This window comes from Schistocerca nitens, chromosome 3 (genome assembly GCF_023898315.1).
Source record: "Schistocerca nitens isolate TAMUIC-IGC-003100 chromosome 3, iqSchNite1.1, whole genome shotgun sequence".
Lineage (NCBI taxonomy): Eukaryota > Metazoa > Arthropoda > Insecta > Orthoptera > Acrididae > Schistocerca > Schistocerca nitens.
Window position 1 is genome coordinate 743,433,577 of NC_064616.1, and position 19,547 is coordinate 743,453,123.

At 40.3% G+C, this 19,547-nt stretch overlaps 1 protein-coding gene across 1 annotated transcript in view; it reads left to right on the plus strand.

Annotated features, from left to right (window-relative positions):
- The first annotated feature begins 1,238 nt into the window (after positions 1–1,238).
- The window catches only part of LOC126248721 (PDZ domain-containing protein 8), a 259,346-nt gene continuing 241,037 nt past the window's right edge, over positions 1,239–19,547 (plus strand). The window contains exon 1 of the mRNA XM_049950028.1: positions 1,239–1,822. Within this exon, the coding sequence (XP_049805985.1) occupies positions 1,664–1,822 (159 nt within the window). The 5' untranslated portion in view covers positions 1,239–1,663. The remainder of the gene's footprint in view (positions 1,823–19,547) is intronic.

Genomic DNA, 19,547 nt, shown 5'->3' on the forward strand with positions numbered 1-19,547 from the left:
GTCCTGCTCCCGCGGACCACCCCTGCCGACGCCATAATCACCCCCCCCCATCTCCGGCCTCTCAAGAGTACTCCGTACTGCGGGGGTGGGGTGGGGGGGGAGCTATGTGGCGCCGATGAAATGGACACCAACATCGATATGCATTCATCTTTGGACTCTAAGCTTTATTTTTGGCTGTTCCGCCATGTTCAGTCAATTCTTTGTGATCCTTGTATGTGTTAAGGTTAATAAATGAACTATTGCTAAATGGATGTGATTATTGGTTCAACCCACCCGGTAATCCTCCTCAACACATTTCTGTCATCAGTAGTCTGACTGTGTGATATGACACAAACAAGTTATAGGCAACTACAGAGATACCACATTTGTAACATTTCCTAAGCAGAAGTTTATGGATGAGCAGATCAAAGGCTTTACATATAATAGAAACTGATCACAGTTTAACTCATATTGAGTACAGAATTCAGAATATGCTTCAAGATGTCAGTAGATTTACCATTCTGGGCAATAAAAAGTGTGTTTTAGTCAAAAAGCTACATAAACCTCCAAGCATTATTACCCCAATAGTATAAGGAAAGCTAGATAATGTTGAGATTGGTCTGCAGTTTCACACGTCTTGAGTATTATCCTTTTTGCGAAATTACTTTAGTCTCAATACTGATTGTTATGCTTGTAGTGAACATTCCTGTAATAAATGACAATAGTAGGTAGCAGAGAATTTATTTAGCATGAGGATTTCAGTGACCTTGTCTGGGATACCATGTGGACCACAGGATGTTTTGCTTTTTGTGCCTTGATTGTATTTATTATTTCTGCTATAGTCATTGGATACAGAAAGGTAGTATTTTGAAGTACTTTCGCAGCATCATGTTGATAACTGTGGTCTAACTAAACGAAATAATTTATAACACCAACAAAAAATAACAAAGAACGAACAACAAAGACTTAGAATAAATACTAATATCAACCACGACCCAGTGGAAGCACGACGAAACAAAGTACAGAGGATGTTGTGTATCTGGAGCAAATGAGCTTGGTGGTCACGTGATAAACAAGGAGCGGATGACGCGAGCTGTCGAAACTTTGTTTTCGCGAAACCATGTGAATTGGCTTTTAACTGCGAAATTGCAGACTATGGACGCTCCTACAATTAACTGTCATGCTATAGCTGTGTATTTAACTCAATAAACGAAGTACCTGGTTCAAACCATTAACAAGACATAACTATTAAACATTCAATTACGAATTATATTGTAGGTGCTATTCGTACGAGTTCTTCGAGCGCTGAATTATTTGTTATGGTTCGTAAGCAATGGAGTAGTTCTCACTACACCTTTGAAGTTCGGATCCAAGGATGTTACACAAAACGTGGTCGACGCATTGTCAGCGCCGTGTATTGTGGTTGTGAGAATGTCAAACAAGGTGTTTTGTTTAGCAATTAATGTTTAGCCTGTGCGTAATGTTTCTTCTCTGTATACTAGTAATGAGTTCGCTATAAGCACTCATTGTCATATAATTTGTTTTGGCGGCTTGTAATTGATTCAGAGCGGAGCCGACAACAGCAGACGACGACATGGAAAGAAGAAGTTTTCGATGATGATTACAGTCCTAGTAAAGAAACGAGGGAGATGATTTGATCACAAAAGAATAGAATTGCAGGAATATGTGGTTATTGTTGTTGTTCGTAGGGTTCATATCGTTAGTTGCCGGCATATGCATCACCCTTAGTGTTCAGTGGTATATTTTTCGTAGATATTTACAAACTCTTCCTTACGTCGGACCTCCGGAGACAACAGAAGCAGATCCTTTTAGACTTCCACAGGTGTGTGAAAGTACTTTTGATATATTTATATTGCCATTGATAGAAATTTGTTCAATTTTACGATATGGAGGCACGCACCCTACGCATTGGCAGAATGTGTAGATATTCGATTATGCATGTATTCAGTAAACATGACGAGTTTTACAATATCCTATTGAATATTTATCGCGATAGTTTTTAACTGTGTCTGCTTAAACAACGTTGATCGTTTGAACAGCAAACTTTTATTTGTTCTAGGAACACAGGGCAAGATTTTGAGTTGTGTAATTGTGGCAAATTCTTCGTAAGCCTCTGCAGTAGTTTAATTTGTTGTGTATAAGCTGAGCAGAAATGGGCGTGGTTCTAATTTCTGTTATATTTGTAGAAGAAAAGCTAACAGTAAATTTTGTCATTTGATGAACTGTGTCTAAGGGTTAAGTAATGTAGCAGTACGTGCCCCTTCTGTCTTTATACTATTTTATTTTATCTTGTGGTAGCTTGCTAAAGCCTAAGCATTTAGTGTAACCTCTCCATTTCATGATTCATAATTTTCTTATTGTGTAATATTTTTGTGCTGGAAATTTTGGAAAAATGATCTTGGCAGAGCCCCCGTTATTTTGCTAAGTTTTCTTGGAGTTACACCGAACGTAAGAACTATTGTCGTAATTTCAGTAATTTTGAGTTAATTTTTCGCACAACAGTATATGCAGATGTTGTGAATGCACTTCCCCTTGACTCTTTTCTTTCTTTCTCCATGCCCCCCCCCCCCACCTAATGCACAGAACTGAATTTAAATGAGATTATATTTTGTTTACTTGTTTGTGTAAGTATTTCATGTGAAAGAGTAGTAAATTCTCTGTTCTGAAACCTTACAGCATGAAAGTTTGCACCATTGAGGCATAACATGAACTTTATTTTCTTAATTCCAATGGAGTGAAAGTAGCATTTGACTTCCTGTTTGCTTTCAGTAAGTTGTCTGATTTATCTTGTTTATGATTGAGTTGAAAATGGTTTGTACTGAAGTCAATGCTTCAGATAATTAATTTGATAGACACTGAATTATTCTGGTACAATAGTCAGCAGCTTGTGGTCTTGTTGTTAGCATTACTGACTATTATTCATGGGGCCCGCCTAAGTCACCAAAGTGGCATCAGATGAAAAGACTTACATCAGGTGGCTGAACTTCCCAGAAGGGGTCTGCTGGCAAAAGAGCCCTATGCATATTTCACATTTCAGGTATAATCCTGACTCAGCATAAGGAGTTCAAAAAGTGCGTTCTGCCTTAGCATATTTGGTTTTCACTCTTATGTATTAAGTTTCCCAAATTGTATATTAACCACTGGTAGTTTCTGTTTTCTTAATGGGAATGTCACATAGTGGTTGAAAGAATACTGTAGAAAGTCAAGTAAAATTGTCTTCCTCTATTTTTACATATGGTGTGAAAACCCTGAATACTCTTCTTCTTGTCCTATTTCACATTCTGTTTAGCATTCCTTCCTTATTACACTTGTTTATACTTCCTAAGAAGGCCAGAGGAGTTATTCTTATCTTGTATTAGATACATTTTCAATGCTATGTGGGGTTACTTGTATTCATATTCTCCAACCATCTTCCCCCTATTAATTTTACACCTCCAGCAAAATTCTACCCAATTATTTTGTAGCTAAATTACCAGCAGAAACATATGTGAGTTGAGTGAACAAGTGATTGTCATGTCCTCAAATTGTAGTGAAAGTTAGGGGAGGAGATATTGTCCTACATGATTTGTGTTACACAATTTTATTTTAACTCTGCTGTAAGCCTTTTGCAACTTAAAGCAGATCACAGATGCTTACTGTCTTCAAAACTTTCTTCCGTAAGCATTGCTTTATCAGGAATATAGATCGATCTATCACATCACTCCTGAATTTGTAGATGAAGACAGGGTGGAGATACTACCACACTCAAGCTAGTAGTTTTTCTTTATAACAATATATTTTTGATTGTTTTATATTAATATTTTCTGGAAAGTTCAATTGTTGGCTACCCTGTTCATGTATTTGACTGTTCAAATTTAATCATTGACTCATCTAGGATGGATTCTTAATGCACTGTAAAAGTACTGAAAAGCAGATTATTTGGATGTGGTGTTTGTGGATCATGTGGCTTATTTGGAGTGTTTGATACCACATCACTGACTCAATCACACACTCACATTTCAAAGTAGCGTCAACCTTGGAATATGCTACAGAACATCATGTCACCACATCTAAGATTTTGTATTCACATTTCATGGCTTTGTAAACTTACAACCAAATGTCACCTTCCAACCTAGACCTAGGCCTACTTACCATTCTTCGCAATCTCTGTCCCAAAAACTAATACAGACATGAAAGAAATATTGTCAGCTCTCTTTTCTCTTTCTGTTTGCACACTATGTTGTCACATCATCATTATGTTGAAGAACAAAGCTGTCATCTGGTAGTGGTAGCTTCAGTTGACCTCTGTACATTATGTCTTTTGAGAATTTTCTGTTTGTCTCCAGCATTACCAGAATGATTGATTTCAAAGAGTTCTATACATTTAGTGTGGTTTGGTTTTTAATTTTTGTGCCTTATTTAACAGCAACAGTTATATTTGTGTGTCACTTTCTGATTTGTTCACTGACACATCTGTGAAGAGAATATTCCAGGCACTTACACGTGTTGTGTTACACCAGATACATTTTGTGTCAGCTACTAATCATTGTCAATAAATTGTGAGTGACCGAGGACCAGAGACGTATAGCTTTTTCATGGTCTGAAACATTATTGTTCTTTTAGAACTGGCTCCATGAAATTAATCAAGCAATTCAGCAAAATTCACTTGAAGATTTTGAGCAGACAGCACAATAAGGATATTGTTAATTTCTGACTTAGCTGATGATTTTTCACGTTTTAAGTTAGGACTAACTCATATTTGGGGATATTACAGGCTTTTATGCAGTTAATGAAAAGTGCCAAAATCCACTTTTGTACTTGATCACCGAAGTGTGTGCTCCACTCCATTGTGATGTCATCTAGCCATGCTACCTTGCCAGCCATACAAATATTAATAGCTGCATTCAGTTCTTCCATGTGAAAATACGAGGGCCGTTCAGAAAGTAACCTCCGGTTGATTTAAAAAAATACACCAAGTTAAATAAAAATATTTTAATATATACATCTTACAACTACATCTTTGCACTATTTTTCTACATAGTCTCCATAGCGATTGAGGCACTTATCGTATCTCTTCACAAGCTTTGAAATTCCTTCTGCATAAAAATCACCCTCTTGTGCCTGGAGACAGCCTGTGACCGCATCTTTGAGCTCTTCGTCGTCATCAAACCGCTGTGACCCGAGCCATTTCTTCAAATGCATGAAGAGGTGATAATCACTTGGCGCCAGGTCTGGGCTGTAAGGTGGATGGTTGATAACGTCCCACTTGAAGGACTCAAGAAGGGCCGTTGTTCTGCGAGCAGAGTGAGGACGGGCGTTATCGTGCAAAAAAACGATACCGGAAGTCAGCATACCACGGCGTTTGTTCTGTATAGCCCGTCATAACGTTTTTATTGTTTCACAGTACACGTCTTTATTAATGGTCGTACCACGTTCCATGAATTCAACCAACAACACCCCTTTGGCATCCCAAAACACCGTTGCCATCAGTTTTCTGGCAGAAAAATCTTGCGAGGCTTTTCTTGGTTTGGTAGGCGAATTTGAATGTGCCCACATCTTTGATTGTTCTTTTGTCGCAGGGTTCACGTACTTAATCCAGGTTTCGTCACCGGTCACAATTCTGTTTAACAATGGTTCTCCTTCGTCCTCATAACGTGACAGAAAGTCTAATGCAGAGGCCATTCTTTGAGTTTTGTGGTGGTCGGTAAGAATTTTGGGCACCCATCGTGCACAGAACTTACGGTAACCCAATCTTGCTGTCACTATCTCGTACAAGAGAGTCTTAGAAATCTGTGGAAAACCAGTAGACAACTCCGATATAGAGAAACGTCGATTTTCACGAACTTTTGCATCAACTGTCTGAACGAGTTCGTCAGTCACCAATGATGGTCTACCACTCCTCTCTTCATCATGAACGTTTTCTCGTCCACTTTTAAATAAACGTACCCATTCACGGACAACTCCTTCACTCATAACTCTTGGTCCGTACACGGCACAAAGCTCACGATGAATAGCTGCTGCAGAATATCCTTTGGCTGTAAAAAACCTTATGACAGCACGCACTTCACATTTGGCGGGGTTTTCTATTGCAGCACACATTTCAAACTGCCACAAAAACTAAACTAGCGCAGGTACGACGTTCACTCGACCACGGCTTGATGCCGACTGACCTGTTGAGTGCGTGAACGCACAGATGGCGTCGCTACTCCCCCCACAACCCGCACTGTGACCAATCGGAGGTTACTTTCTGAACCGCCCTCGTACTATAAAAGTTCACTAGTCTCCATTACCTCTGCATGTACAATTTTGTAATATGACTTAGATTTAGGATGGTCCAGTTCACCATTATTTACAAGTTGACAGGCACTCTAGTCTGGTGTTACATTTGTATATTCTTTTCTGATTGGTCAACTCAGTTGCTTGAGACGACTCGAAACTTCGTGGCTGCTTGTGCTCAGATTTATCTCCTCCCATCAATTTACACAAAGCATCATCCTTGTTTCTTCGATATCGCTTTTGATAGATCTTCTCTGACTCACAAGGTCACTTCACTAAAAGCATCATTGCCAAGGTAGTTTTCATGTTCATAAGTTTCTGAAGTCCGATCCTATTGTGTATTGTGATTTGCAGCCTGATGGGATTGAGACATGGAAACAATGCTTCACAATGTTTGCAGAGTTGTCTTATGATTCTGGAATTAGTTCAGTACTAAGGATGCTGTTGTCCAGTGTAGAGGTGAACTTCTCCCAGGCTGCTTTCTTAAAATTATACCATTTTCAAAGAGAAACTGTCGGTGGTTGGATTGCAGAATACATCTGGCATACAACAGGATGGTGTTGTGTGTGGGTAATTGCCTCTTACACCAATTTCATAAATAACAGATATTTGTTCACTCACAAAGATGAGATCAGAATGACATCATCTCTATCTTGCACTGTTGAATGATGCTTGATGTTTATCATTTAGCAGCTGAGGTCACATGGATCTTCTCATTCTGCTACAGTGTCTCTACTGTTGTCAGTATTTGAATAGCCCCATATAGTATTATGGGTACTGAAGTTGCCAATCACAAACTTGATATATTGATGCTGGAAGTTTCTTGGTTCCACAAATCTAAATTCAGTGCCTGTGGGGGGAGGGCTTATGAACAGATGTTATGGAACAAATACCCAGCTCTACTGTGAGAATTTCTATATCACCCTCCACTGATATTCTCATGGTGAGAAACTGAATATGAAGCTCGATGAAGATGGCACTTCCATATTGTTGATGGTGATGTTAAGTCACCAGGCTTATCACTTTCATTTTGGAACAATAAGAGCCAAATCACTATTAGTTTCATGATGCATATTAAATCACAATTCTGGTCATGACACTCTTGACTTAGTAATTCTTCCGTGTTTGCTGACAGTCCGTCAGTATTGATTTAGATGATGGTCAGTTTTGGCTCTGAAAAGAGCTGTATTTTATAAACAATGTTGATCACTGAATTGCTTCTAGAGTGCTGATGTTCAGTTCAGTACCTGAATTCGTAGAGCTGGTACTGATGTAGAGGCACCATGTGCAGCAATCAGCTTTACCCCCAGCAGTTATCTGAGTTTTAACAAAAGTTGTTGAGAAAGATCCAGCTGCAGTACTGCAACTTGTTTTCAGGTGAAAATCGTACAGTCATGTTATAATACTAGTTCCTACATTAAATGTAGGTTTTCACCTACTTCAGTTAAATCTGTGAAGTATTTGTTGGTGGGATTACATACTCTTAGCCTTATACAAATCTGATGTTGAGGCTCGTGCCAGAAAATCACAAGAGCATAATGAATGTGCTTGTAGTTGTACGGGACATTCTTGTCACACATTCTCCAAACATGATTTTTTAGCAGTTTTTGCCTGGTATAACGACTGATTTCAAGAGAATCCCTTATTGGAATTCATTGATCAACTAGAGTCCATTTCAAGGAGGAAGAAGACTGCCAATTGCAAATGCATAAGCCAGTGATAGAAAATACACACTCACTTTGGGATCATAAAAATCATTATGCAGAAATGTGTTCATTCCACTTAAGCAGCTTGTGTTCACCAAATACTATGTCAATTGTGGTAGTGATAGGGCTTTGACTACTTTCCATTGACTCTCTTTTCTTATATCTTGTAACAAGAGGTTAAATCATAAGCTGCTTTCTTGAAAAAATGCAGCCGTGGACAAGAACCCAGTCATTCTGAAACATTTTAGAATAACTGTTTTCTAATAACTTGATACTGCTTATTAAGATATAATATACCACCATAGTTCCTGTAGTTGGCATCTTCACTAACACACAGAATCATACTATTTCTATTAGTGCTGCTGCTTCTCTGCTGCTATGGCTATTTAGATTTGAATTTTCTATGGATTTACCAATTTATTTTTGTCAAATCCTGAATTGGCTCCTTTAAAAAAGTCTGTGGCTATTTCTTTTCCTTTGAACATAGGACAGATGACAAAATCAATGCTAAGTACAACTTTATACTGGTTATAGTACTCTCCTTCTTGGGAATGAATGTAAAAGTTAAGGAACAACAATGCAATGAGCATACAGCATGTCATGTAGTGTAGTAGTTTCAGGACATGCTATTGTCGTAAGCACTCATTTACCCTGGGTGGGCTAAATTGTTTTCTGTTATGACAATTATGATGACAAAAACAATAGCGGCAGCAGCAGCAGCAAAGAAAAAGACAACTACAAAAACAACCATCACCGTAATCTTTTGTATTACTATTGAATGATACTGGATGTTTGTAATCATTTCGTTTGTGTAGTGTATACTGAATTATATGTCGAATACTGAGGAATGATGTTGTTTCAGACAACAGTTGAAAATAAGGGTGTGTTCCAGTTTCCTTACCAACAACTCTTCATTACTCCATCAGTATCATCATTTGTGTATACAAAAAATGCTGCCAAACAGCTGCTTGTTGCATGTATTAGATAGCAATTACCACATGTTAGCCCATCTCTCTCTTTCATTGACATTGTAGCCAAAGTAATGTCCTAAAATATCTGTAACATTTTTTAAAAAAGATTTACAGAATATAATGCTGTCCTTTAGGTGCTTATCACTCATTTGATGTAACTGACATTAAACACTCTGTCCTGTAAGTCTCTGAAATCAGTGTTTTCATTTGGTCTCCATGTTCAGTTCACAGTTTGGACATGTGTGCAACAGAAAATATCATGTGATCATAATCCTTAAATAAAGGTGATAACTGGGCACTCCAGTACATTGTTTTTGCTTATTACGGGAATTTTGTCAGCTTCCTGTTCTTGTTTCATAATTATTCAGAATAAGTAATCAATAATTCTTTATACAGTACTCTCATTTAATCCAAACATACCAATCATAAAATATCCTGCTCTTTACTGTGTATTTTCTTATATTGCATTCATCCAACATTGTAACCCAACATGCTTCTACTCCATGTTAGGTTACCTGAATGTTTAGTAAGTAATGCTTCTAAAAGAGCTGTTTGTCATAATACACTTGTGGTGAAGGGCAAAATGCTATTTCTCTTAACTATATTGAAACAGAAGAGATGTCAGTGGATATTTTCTTATATTTTAACATCATGTAATCTAAATATGAAAAACGTTGTCTAACTTTGTCCATGATATTAGTAAATACTGTTTTATACATTTATCCTTGTATTTACTTATAAAGCATTGTTGCTTATTGGTGTTCTCGTGAACCTATATTGTTATTTGTCTCAATAGGAATAATTTGTAAGGTGTAAATAACTGCATTGAGTAGGCTTATTTCCAATGTCGCATAGTGAGAAGAGCTGCCAACCAGTGAAGTGACAATCTTGACAGTTTTACTGAAACCATAAATTCTCGGTGCCAGTTTCATTCTGCTATGGACACACAAGCTGAGAAAGAACTATCTGGAACATGTCATTTTCTGCCCTGAGATAAGTATGCAACAAAAATGTCATCCTGCCACAGACCACAAATACACTATCTCATCAAAAGTATTAGTGGACTTAATAAGGGATGTGTCTACACTTCTCCTTTGTAATAGCTTTGAACTCTTCTGGTGACACTTTCAATGAGGTGTCTGAATGTCTGTGGAGGAATGTCAGACCATTCTTCCACAAGAGCCAAAACTAGAAATGATAGTGATGTTGGACACTTTGGTCTGGAGTGTAGTCGATGTACTGACTTATGTAAAAGGTGTTTCATTGGGTTCAGGTCAGGGGTCTGGGCAGGCCAGTCCACTTCAGGCATTTGATGGTGCCTCACAGATGCTGCTTTATGACAGGGTGCACTGTCATGCTGACATAGTCAATCATCATCTCCAAACTGTTTGTCTACTTTACACAGTACACAGTGTTGTAAAATGTGTGCACGTCCTTCTGCGTTAATGTTTTATTAAGTACAGTTAGGGGACCACATCCTAACTGTGAAAAACACCGCCGTACCTTAACATCACTGACTCTGTACTTCACTGTTGGCAACACACATGATGGCAGGTAATGTTCTTCAGGCATTTGCCAAACCTAACACTTCCATCAGATTACCACAGGATGTAGCATGATTCATCACTTCAAATCATTTGTTTCTAGTCATTCTCTGTCTAGTGCCATCACTCTATACACCACCTCAAGCCTCCCCTAGTAGTGACTAAAGGAATTTGTGACTTATGAGGAGGTGCTCAACCATATTACCCCATCATTTTAACTCCCTACACATAGTCATTCTGCGAGCTGGATGGCTGGTAGAACTTTAGAACTAACGAGTGATTCCTTCTGCTGATTTCATAGAGTTTTTACAACCATCCCCCACAGTGCTCGACAGGGACAAGTCCATTGAAATTGTTCGTAACTGATGACTGTATTCAATACAGAACCTACATTGGCTTCTCATCTCCTCAAAATCAGTTTATTGAGATATTCATTTACCCCTTCTGCGTCAACTGGTATTAGTATTCATACAAGAGGCGATCTTGTGTCAAAGTACGTTGCATGGTCGCTATTGATGAAGTCATATTTACTGAGAGTGCCAATAGTCATGAACTCACTCCCATTTCCCCTCTCCCAGTAAACAAATATCTCGCACTGACCCTCATTCATGTCTCCCACCCCCCATCAAACACCAGTCTATCACTCCACCTCAGAATAAATGCAATCCCACCACAACACTTGTCTCATTCTCTCCATCACTCACTCGGTCTCTCACCAACAGTCGCACAATCACACCTCTCATCCCACACACCTCTCATCCTCCCACTCTCTATTGCGACACACGTGTACATACATCCAACTCTCTCCCCAAATACCCTTTTGAGATCGTATAACCATGCTCTAATCTTTAAGTGACACTAATAATACCAATTTGTTCCTGTGCTCGACAAGTTAGCTTTGTTACTACATATTCCAGTGCTACATTAAAAAGAAGTAAAGTAAGTGTACACCATTGTGGATACCCAATGGCTCTGACAATATTCCTGAAACCTTCACTGTATTGTAGTGACATGAGTAGGACTAAAAAATGTCTTCATTAATGTTGACACTAATCGTGTGTACTGTGAAAGTGACTCGTTCCACCGCACTTCGATAAAAGAATCGTTCAAATGATCTATGAAACATGTAACTAATCAACCAACCCACTTCTCACAAAATTCGGTCCATCTACGGAGTTCCGTTTCTGTTCACACCGGATAAGCTGCTTTAAAATTGTAGAATAAGTGGTGTGTTCCAATTACAAATACAGTTTCTTTCCTTAGATTTCTCTCAGATCGAAAACCTGATTTACTGTCGAGTTATGTGGGATAAATCCATATCAATATGGACCTGTGTCTCTCGGAACGATTGGGAGGAGACTGTCAAATAGGAGGGTAGGAAAAACGTTATATTTCACGTTTAGATGTGCCATTCCTCGGGAAATTTGGTACTCCATTTGATCTTGTTGCTTGTAGTCATCGAAAATGGAACCTTCCTTCCGCTGTTATGGCATAGATATCTGGTGCCACATACCCCTGGAAACCTGCCTATCCACGCTACGCAAAATCGCAGCTGTAGCGTTCCGAAGCGGGACTAGCTCACTATTACACCGTTGCTCATAACGTTTCAGTGTGTGATTCTGTGTACAAGGTGACAATTATTGAACCATATATAAAAAAAGTGAATTAGTCATAAACTGTGGCGTGCACACACTTTAATTGACACGTAAGTGTCACTACAGATATTCGGATGTAGATTATGATATGTTCGATATGCCTGCCATCATTGGCGATGATGTGGCGTAGCCGAATAGCGAAACTCTGCATGACCCACAGAAGTGTCGGAACACCTATGCTGTCGATGACCTCCCGAATGGCTGTTTTCAGCTGTTTGGGATTATTGCTGTATACCTTGTCTTGAATATAGACCCACAGGAAGGAGTCGCATGTATTCAGAGCCGGAGAATACGGTGGCCAATCGAGGCCCATGCCAGTGGCCACCCGGTACCCCAGAGTCAGAATGCGCTCCCCAAAGTGCTCCTACAGGACATCACTCTCTCTCCTGCTTCGATGGGGTCGATCTCCGTCTTGCAGGAAGCACATCTTGTGAAAATCAGGGTCACTGGATAATGGGGATTAAATCATCTTCCAAAACTTTTACGTACCGTTCGGCAGTCACCGTGCCATCAAGGAATATCTCACAGATTATTCCGTGACTGGACATCGCAGACCACACAGTCACCCGTTGAGGGTAAGAGACTTCTCGATCGCGAAATGCGGATTCTCAATCCCCCAAATGCGCCAATTTTGCATATTGACGAACCCATCCAAATGAAAGTGGGCTTCGTTGCTAAACCAAACCCTGCATGCGCATACTAATTCCCATCGTGCCCCGCGGCCAACATTGCAGTTTGAACGTCGTAACACAAACCATCTAGAAGATACGGCGATTTTATTGTATATAGTTCAATAATTGTCACCCTGTATATACAGGGTGTCAGGTAAGACGTAACACCCGTTTTATTTCGTGAACGGTTCCAGATATCGAAACGAGGCTTATCGCAGTTGATAATATGCGGAGGAGCGTGTAAAGTCTTATTAGTGGAACCGTATACTTTTCGTAACTGCATTCAATAGCTTTTGGAAAGATAAATTCATATGGCGCTTGTTAATATTGAGGTTGAAACCTTTTGGAAAATAACTCGAGAAATGTCCAAAAATTGGAAAGTAATGTGGTCAGAGTCGGCTGTTGCGTGTAAACACTGCCAAACGAATCACTCAAGCCAGACTCCGTCGCTATAATGCAGCGAGACAGGCCTATGCTGCTAACATGGGAATGTCACGGTAGTTGTCACCAATAGAACAAAACTGTTTTTGTTTTGTCACTGACTAGAAAGAAAAATGGTCAAATGGCTCTGAGCAATATGGGACATAACTTCTGAGGTCATCAGTCCCCTAGAACTTAGAACTACTTAAACCTAACTAACCTAAGGACATCACATACATCCATGCCCGAAGCAGGATTCGAACCTGCGACCGTAGCGGTCGCGCGGTTCCAGACTGTAGGGGGCGATAATGAGTTTTCCCTTTCTGCTATAGCACTCAATTTACGTATCGCTCTCAAAGTGGTCACAATACATCAAATGGGTTTGTGTTTGCTGTTAGAGTAGTTCAGATTATCTTTGTGGTGTAGAAGTGTGGCCACGACGTTGGGGTCACAGATTTCTTTCCAACTTTGTACACCTTTAGTAGGACATTAAAACAACATAATGTACAAGCAGTAACGTGCTCTACTTTGGCACTTTCCAGAAAACCGCAAGAGAAGTTTTACGCGCGTATTATGTAACTGATCTATCTGTGCGTAGTTGCCGGGCGTTGAGAGTTCTTGGTTGTGTAGCGTTCCAGCTACGAAATACGACCGTTTATGAAGCGATGGTTCGATTCCCGCTCAAACTTAATTTTTAATCTATATTTTTTCATCACAGGTCATATTATTTAATTTATAGGATATCTGAGAGGTAATATAATTAATAAAACCACGTGTATTTGCATGTTATTGGACTACTTACTATTTTTAATTAAATTTAATTATTAGAACTGACATTTTTATACCTGTAAACAAGTAAATTAAGAAACACACACATGCAATCTGGTAAGGCGAACTGTTTTGCACCTCGACGCTTCCAGCTGTGGACAAGAGGCAGGCCCTATTTGGCAGTTAACCTGCGTAGCTGTGAGACGTTGCTGATGTCCCAAGAACGGATAGTGTAGGTGCAGTTTTTTTTTAATATCACAAAATTTATACTTGTACTACAAAAATGAAGGTTTCAGGGGAATTTGAACCGTCGCTTCATACACGTTTGTCTTACGAAACTCGAACGCTAACCACTTGACCAACACGAGCTCTAACGTCCGGTACCTGCGCACAGGTACGTCAGTTACATAATAGACGCGTAAAACTTCTCTTGCGATTTTCTCACAATTTCCAGAGCAGTGCGCGTTACCACTTGCTCACCATGTTTTAATGGCCTGCTAAAGGTGTACAAAGTTTGAAGTAATTCCGTGATCCCAACGTAGTGGCCTCCCCTTGTGAGTGAGGGATGAAGCTATGTAACTAGTGGCGGATTTCACGGGAAGCAGCTCTCCATCTTGAAACTTCCTGGCACATTAAAACTGTGTGCCGGACCGAGACTCGAACTCGGGACCTTTGCCTTTCGCGGGCAAGTGCTCTACCAACTGAGCTACCCAAGCACGACTCACGCCCCGTCCTCGCAGCTTTACTTCCGCCAGTACCTCGGCTCCTACCTTCCAAACTCTACAGAAGCTCTCCTGCGAACCTTGCAGAACTAGCACTCCTGAAAGAAAGGATATTGCGGAGACATGGCTTAGCGACAGCCTGGGGGATGTTTCCAGAATGAGGCGAGGTACTGGCGGAAGTAAAGCTGCGAGGACGGGGCGTGAGTCGTGCTTGGGTAGCTTAGTTGGTAGAGCAGTTGCCCGCGAAAGGCAAAGGTCCCGAGTTCGAGTCTCGGTCCGGCACACAGTTTTAATCTGCCAGGAAGTTTCATATCAGCGCACGCTCCGCTGCAGAGTGAAAATCTCATTCTGGAAACATCCCCCAGGCTGTGGCTAAGCCATGTTTCCGCAATATCCTTTCTTTCAGGAGTGCTAGTTCTGCAAGGTTCGCAGGAGAGCTTCTGTAAAGTTTGGAAGGTAGGAGACGAGGTACTGGCGGAAGTAAAGCTACGAGGACGGGGCGTGAGTCGTGCTTGGGTAGCTCAGTTGGTAGAGCACTTGCCCGCGAAAGGCAAAGGTCCGGAGTTCGAGTCTCGCTCTGGCACACAGTTTTAATGTGCCAGGAAGTTTCATATCAGCGCACACTCCGCTGCAGAGTGAAAATCTCATTCCAGCTCTCCATCTTATCTGCCATCACCTCCAAGAAAACGAACGAAATTTCCAGAAGGAATCTGGCTTACGCGTGCAAGATATGGACAAAACAACCAAGGGATAAAGATGTAAATGTTGATCTTCCCCGTCTGTGTCTTCCTGGATTAGCAATTGGCATGACACCGCGCCTGAAAATTAAAACAGTGTTTGCACAGGAAAGGAAAATAAACACCAGGATTGTGTTACAAAACTTTGAAAACAGTCTAAAACGACGTCATTCGTCAAACCCCCAAAAAATATGTAGGATATGATAAATCGTGAATTAAGCGATCATTCTATAGCAAAGAGACAGGAAAACGCAATAATAGATGACCGCACATTGCGACTTTGGGCACTGAAAATAAAGAAATGATCCTCACAGTTCAGTGCAGTTCAAAGCTTCCAGCTCGTGGGTAAAGGAATTTAAAAGTAGGAATAAGATTGTCTCTCGCAAAATAGCCCACACAGATAGCAAGCGGTTGGTTGAAGGGGATGCCATTATTCAACAAAAAGCTTGAAATCACGTCTCTCACCAAGAAGAAACATCTGTCACCAGATCAAATAAAAATACCAACCAATCAAGATTTGGTAACATGCTACGTTGTAGACGGACTCTCGCAGTGAAGGGAAACAAGCATGTCTTTGGTGTGGTTGGATCCATATCGGCAACCACGCACTCTTCTGTTGTAATACCTAGGATTGTGATGGATGATACGCCGCTATATCATGTGTGTGTCCTTGTATCGGAGCTCACCGGCCTTTTTCCTGCAAATATGAATATAAATTTACCGAACATCAAGGCGTTTGCTAGCAAAAATGCTAATATGACGAAGAGCGATTTAAAAGAATTCCCATAACAAGTATGTGGCCAGATATACATGATAAAAATTAAAGCCCTTCTTTTGGTTGACACGTGGGCAGCCAATAGATATGACGAACTGTACTACTCTGCAGTTCCTGGAGGCGCTGAATTAATCAAGAAGTTGACTGCAGCAAAGTGCACAGGCACTGCGCAAGCTGCCCACATTTTCTTTTTCGGTCCATACAAGACTTTTTGAAGTTTATCACAGATACAATTATAGTATCTTCTGACAATGACGTTAACATATGGCGTAGAGACCAATTCTTACGCCTTCAATCGTTGTGTATATCCAGTTCTCGGCGACACGATTCTCCAACTTAATCAACTTTGCCTTTTTTCCACGCGGCTACAGTCGCTACTCCAAACACTTCCCTGGTGTATTTGATACACTTGGATTACTTCTTCGAGGAACAGTTAACGGAAGAGTGTTGCTGTGAGTAATGTGACCAACCTGCTTTCATGATATGTGCACACTGCGAGAACTGTCTATGCATTGACTCTGCTGTTATTGCTGACTTGCATTCTTTTTTGCCTCCGGTAGTGTACTCCAGTAAGTAAACTCTGTGAGACAGTGTTTCATATCATACTATTGACTGTTTATATTAAACAATCCTTTTGCGTAATAAATCATTCATACTTACAGTATTCTCATCGTAACTGTGACGACTATATCTCCTGATCTAATGGTCCAAATCAGCCACAGTTTTTATGGTGTATGTCTATTTTGTTGCTCTATTAACTGCGCTATGTATGAATATAATACGCTACAACACATCGTGACCTTCCCTTGTAAGATGAAACCTCTTTTCCTATACAAAATAGATACAGGCTCAGCTATAATTTTTTGTATGGAACTACGGCACATGCTAGCTTCTGGAACATGAAATGGGGCTTAGGAAAACGATATATATAATGTCATAATTTTACCTTACATATGATGCAATGGAAGTTTCCTCTTTTGTTTCCTGCAGAAGATATCTAACACTTCCTCAGCGGTCATCATTGATGCAATATCTTGATGGATATGCATTAGTGCCAGTCCATTTAAAAGATATGTCATTCTGCCGCGAAGATGAGTCTCCAGACGGCGTAAGGTTGCGAAAGATATCTCTGCAGTGCTGACTGTTACAGAAAATATTCACAACAACTGACACAAGATTCTAATATTTGGCAGCGCCGTCTCTCTTTTATAGGCATCTACTGGAGACATATTTTCGCCCATTAGTAGCCAAATGCATAGTTCTCCGTTCAAAGCCGCAAAACAAGGGAGATCGTCTTTGTATGCTTCATCAGCTTGCAAAACATGCCCTATATCTCTATCACCAAAGTTCTGCGGCAGCAATTTTTGTAGATGTCCAATACCTTGTAGCTAACGGTTCTGAGTGAGATTTCATTTAACAAATGACCGAGAAAAGGTATGAACCATTTATAGATGGTAATACTCTTCTGCCGGCTGTATCTCAAAATTGGATCAGTTGCTCTGTTAGAAGCATATCTGTACATCGCTACTTAAACGGAATGCCACCTGTAAGCATTTTCGAAAGTTCTCCAACTATAAGTAATAGGAGGGGCGTTTGAAAAGTCCGTGCAAAAATAAAAACTACTTACGTGTTTGGGGTAAACCTTTTTTATTTTTGGACAAAGTCTCCTTTTAGACTTATACACTTCGCCCAACGATGCTCTAATTTGTCGATCCCTTCCGAATAATAGGAATTGTCCAAGCCTGCAAAATAGCTATTAGTTGCTGCAATCACCTCCTCATTTGAATAAAATATTTGTCCCACCACCCATTTCTTCAAATTGGGGAACAAATAGTAGTCCGAGGGAGCCAAGTCTGGAGAATAGGGGGGATGTGAAACGAGTTGGAATCCTGTTTCCATTAATTTTGCGACCACAACTGCTGAGGTGTGCGCTGGTACATTGTCGTTATGGAAAATGCCTTTTTTGCAGTACAATCTCCGACGTTCATCTTCCAGCTCGGTTTTCAAACGGTCCAATAACGATGAATAATATGTACCTGTAATATTTTTACCGTTTTCCAGATAGTCAGTGAGGATTGTGTTGTTGTGTGTTGTGGTCTTCTGTCCAGAGATTGGTTTGATGCTGCTCTCCATGTTACTCTATCCTGTGCAAGCTGCTTCATCTCCCAGTACCTACTGCAACCTACATCCGTCTGAATCTGTTTAGTGTATTCATCTCTTGGTGTCCCTCTACGATTTTTACCCTCCACGCTGCCCTCCAACGCTAAATTGGTGATCCCTTGATGCCTCAGACCATGTCCTACCAACCGATCGCTTCTTCTGGTCAAGTTGTGCCACAAACTCCTCTTATCCCCAATTCTATTCAATACCTCCTCATCAATTATGTGATCTACTCATCTAATCTTCAGCATTCTTCTGTAGCCCCACAATTCAAAAGCTTCTATTCTCTTCTTGTCCAAACTATTTATCGTCCATGTTTCACTTCCATACATGGCTACACTCCATACTAATACTTTCACAAACGACTTCCTGACACTTAAATCAATACTCGATGTTAACAAATTTCTCTTCTTCAGAAATACTTTCACATTGCCAGTCTACATTTTATATCCTCTCTACTTCGACCATCATCAGTTATTTTGCTCCCCAAATAGCAATACTCATTTACTACTTGAAGCATCTCATTTCCTAATCTAATTCCCGCAGCATCACCCGATTTAATTCGACTACATTCCATTATTCTCGTTTTGCTTTTGTTAATGTTCATCTTATATCCTCCTTTCAAGTCCATGTCCATTCCGTTCAGCTGCTCTTCCAGGTCCTTTGCTATCTCTGACAGAATTACAATGTCATCGGCGAACCTCAAAGTTTTTATTTCTTCTCCATGGATTTTAATTCCTCCTCCAAATTTTTCTTTTGTTTCCTTTACTGCTTGCTCAATACACAGATTGAACAACATCGGGGAGAGGCTACATCCCTGTCTCACTCCCTTCCCAACCACTGCTTGCCATTCTTGCCCCTCGACTTGGATTATCCCTTGGTAGTCCCAAAAGACAGTCGGCATAACCTTTCTGGCCAAAGGACTTTTCTTCGCCTTTTTTGGTGCAGATTCTCCCTTGGTAACCCACTGTTTAGGTTGTTGTTTGGTCTCAGGAGTATAATAATGTAGCCATGTTTCATCCACAGTGACGAAACGATGCTTAAAGTTCTGCAGATTCTTCCTGAACAGCTGGAAACCATCCTTGCAACACTTCACACGATCCCGTTTTTGGTCAAGCGTGAGCAATCGCGGAACCCATCTTGCGGATAGCTTTCTCATGTCC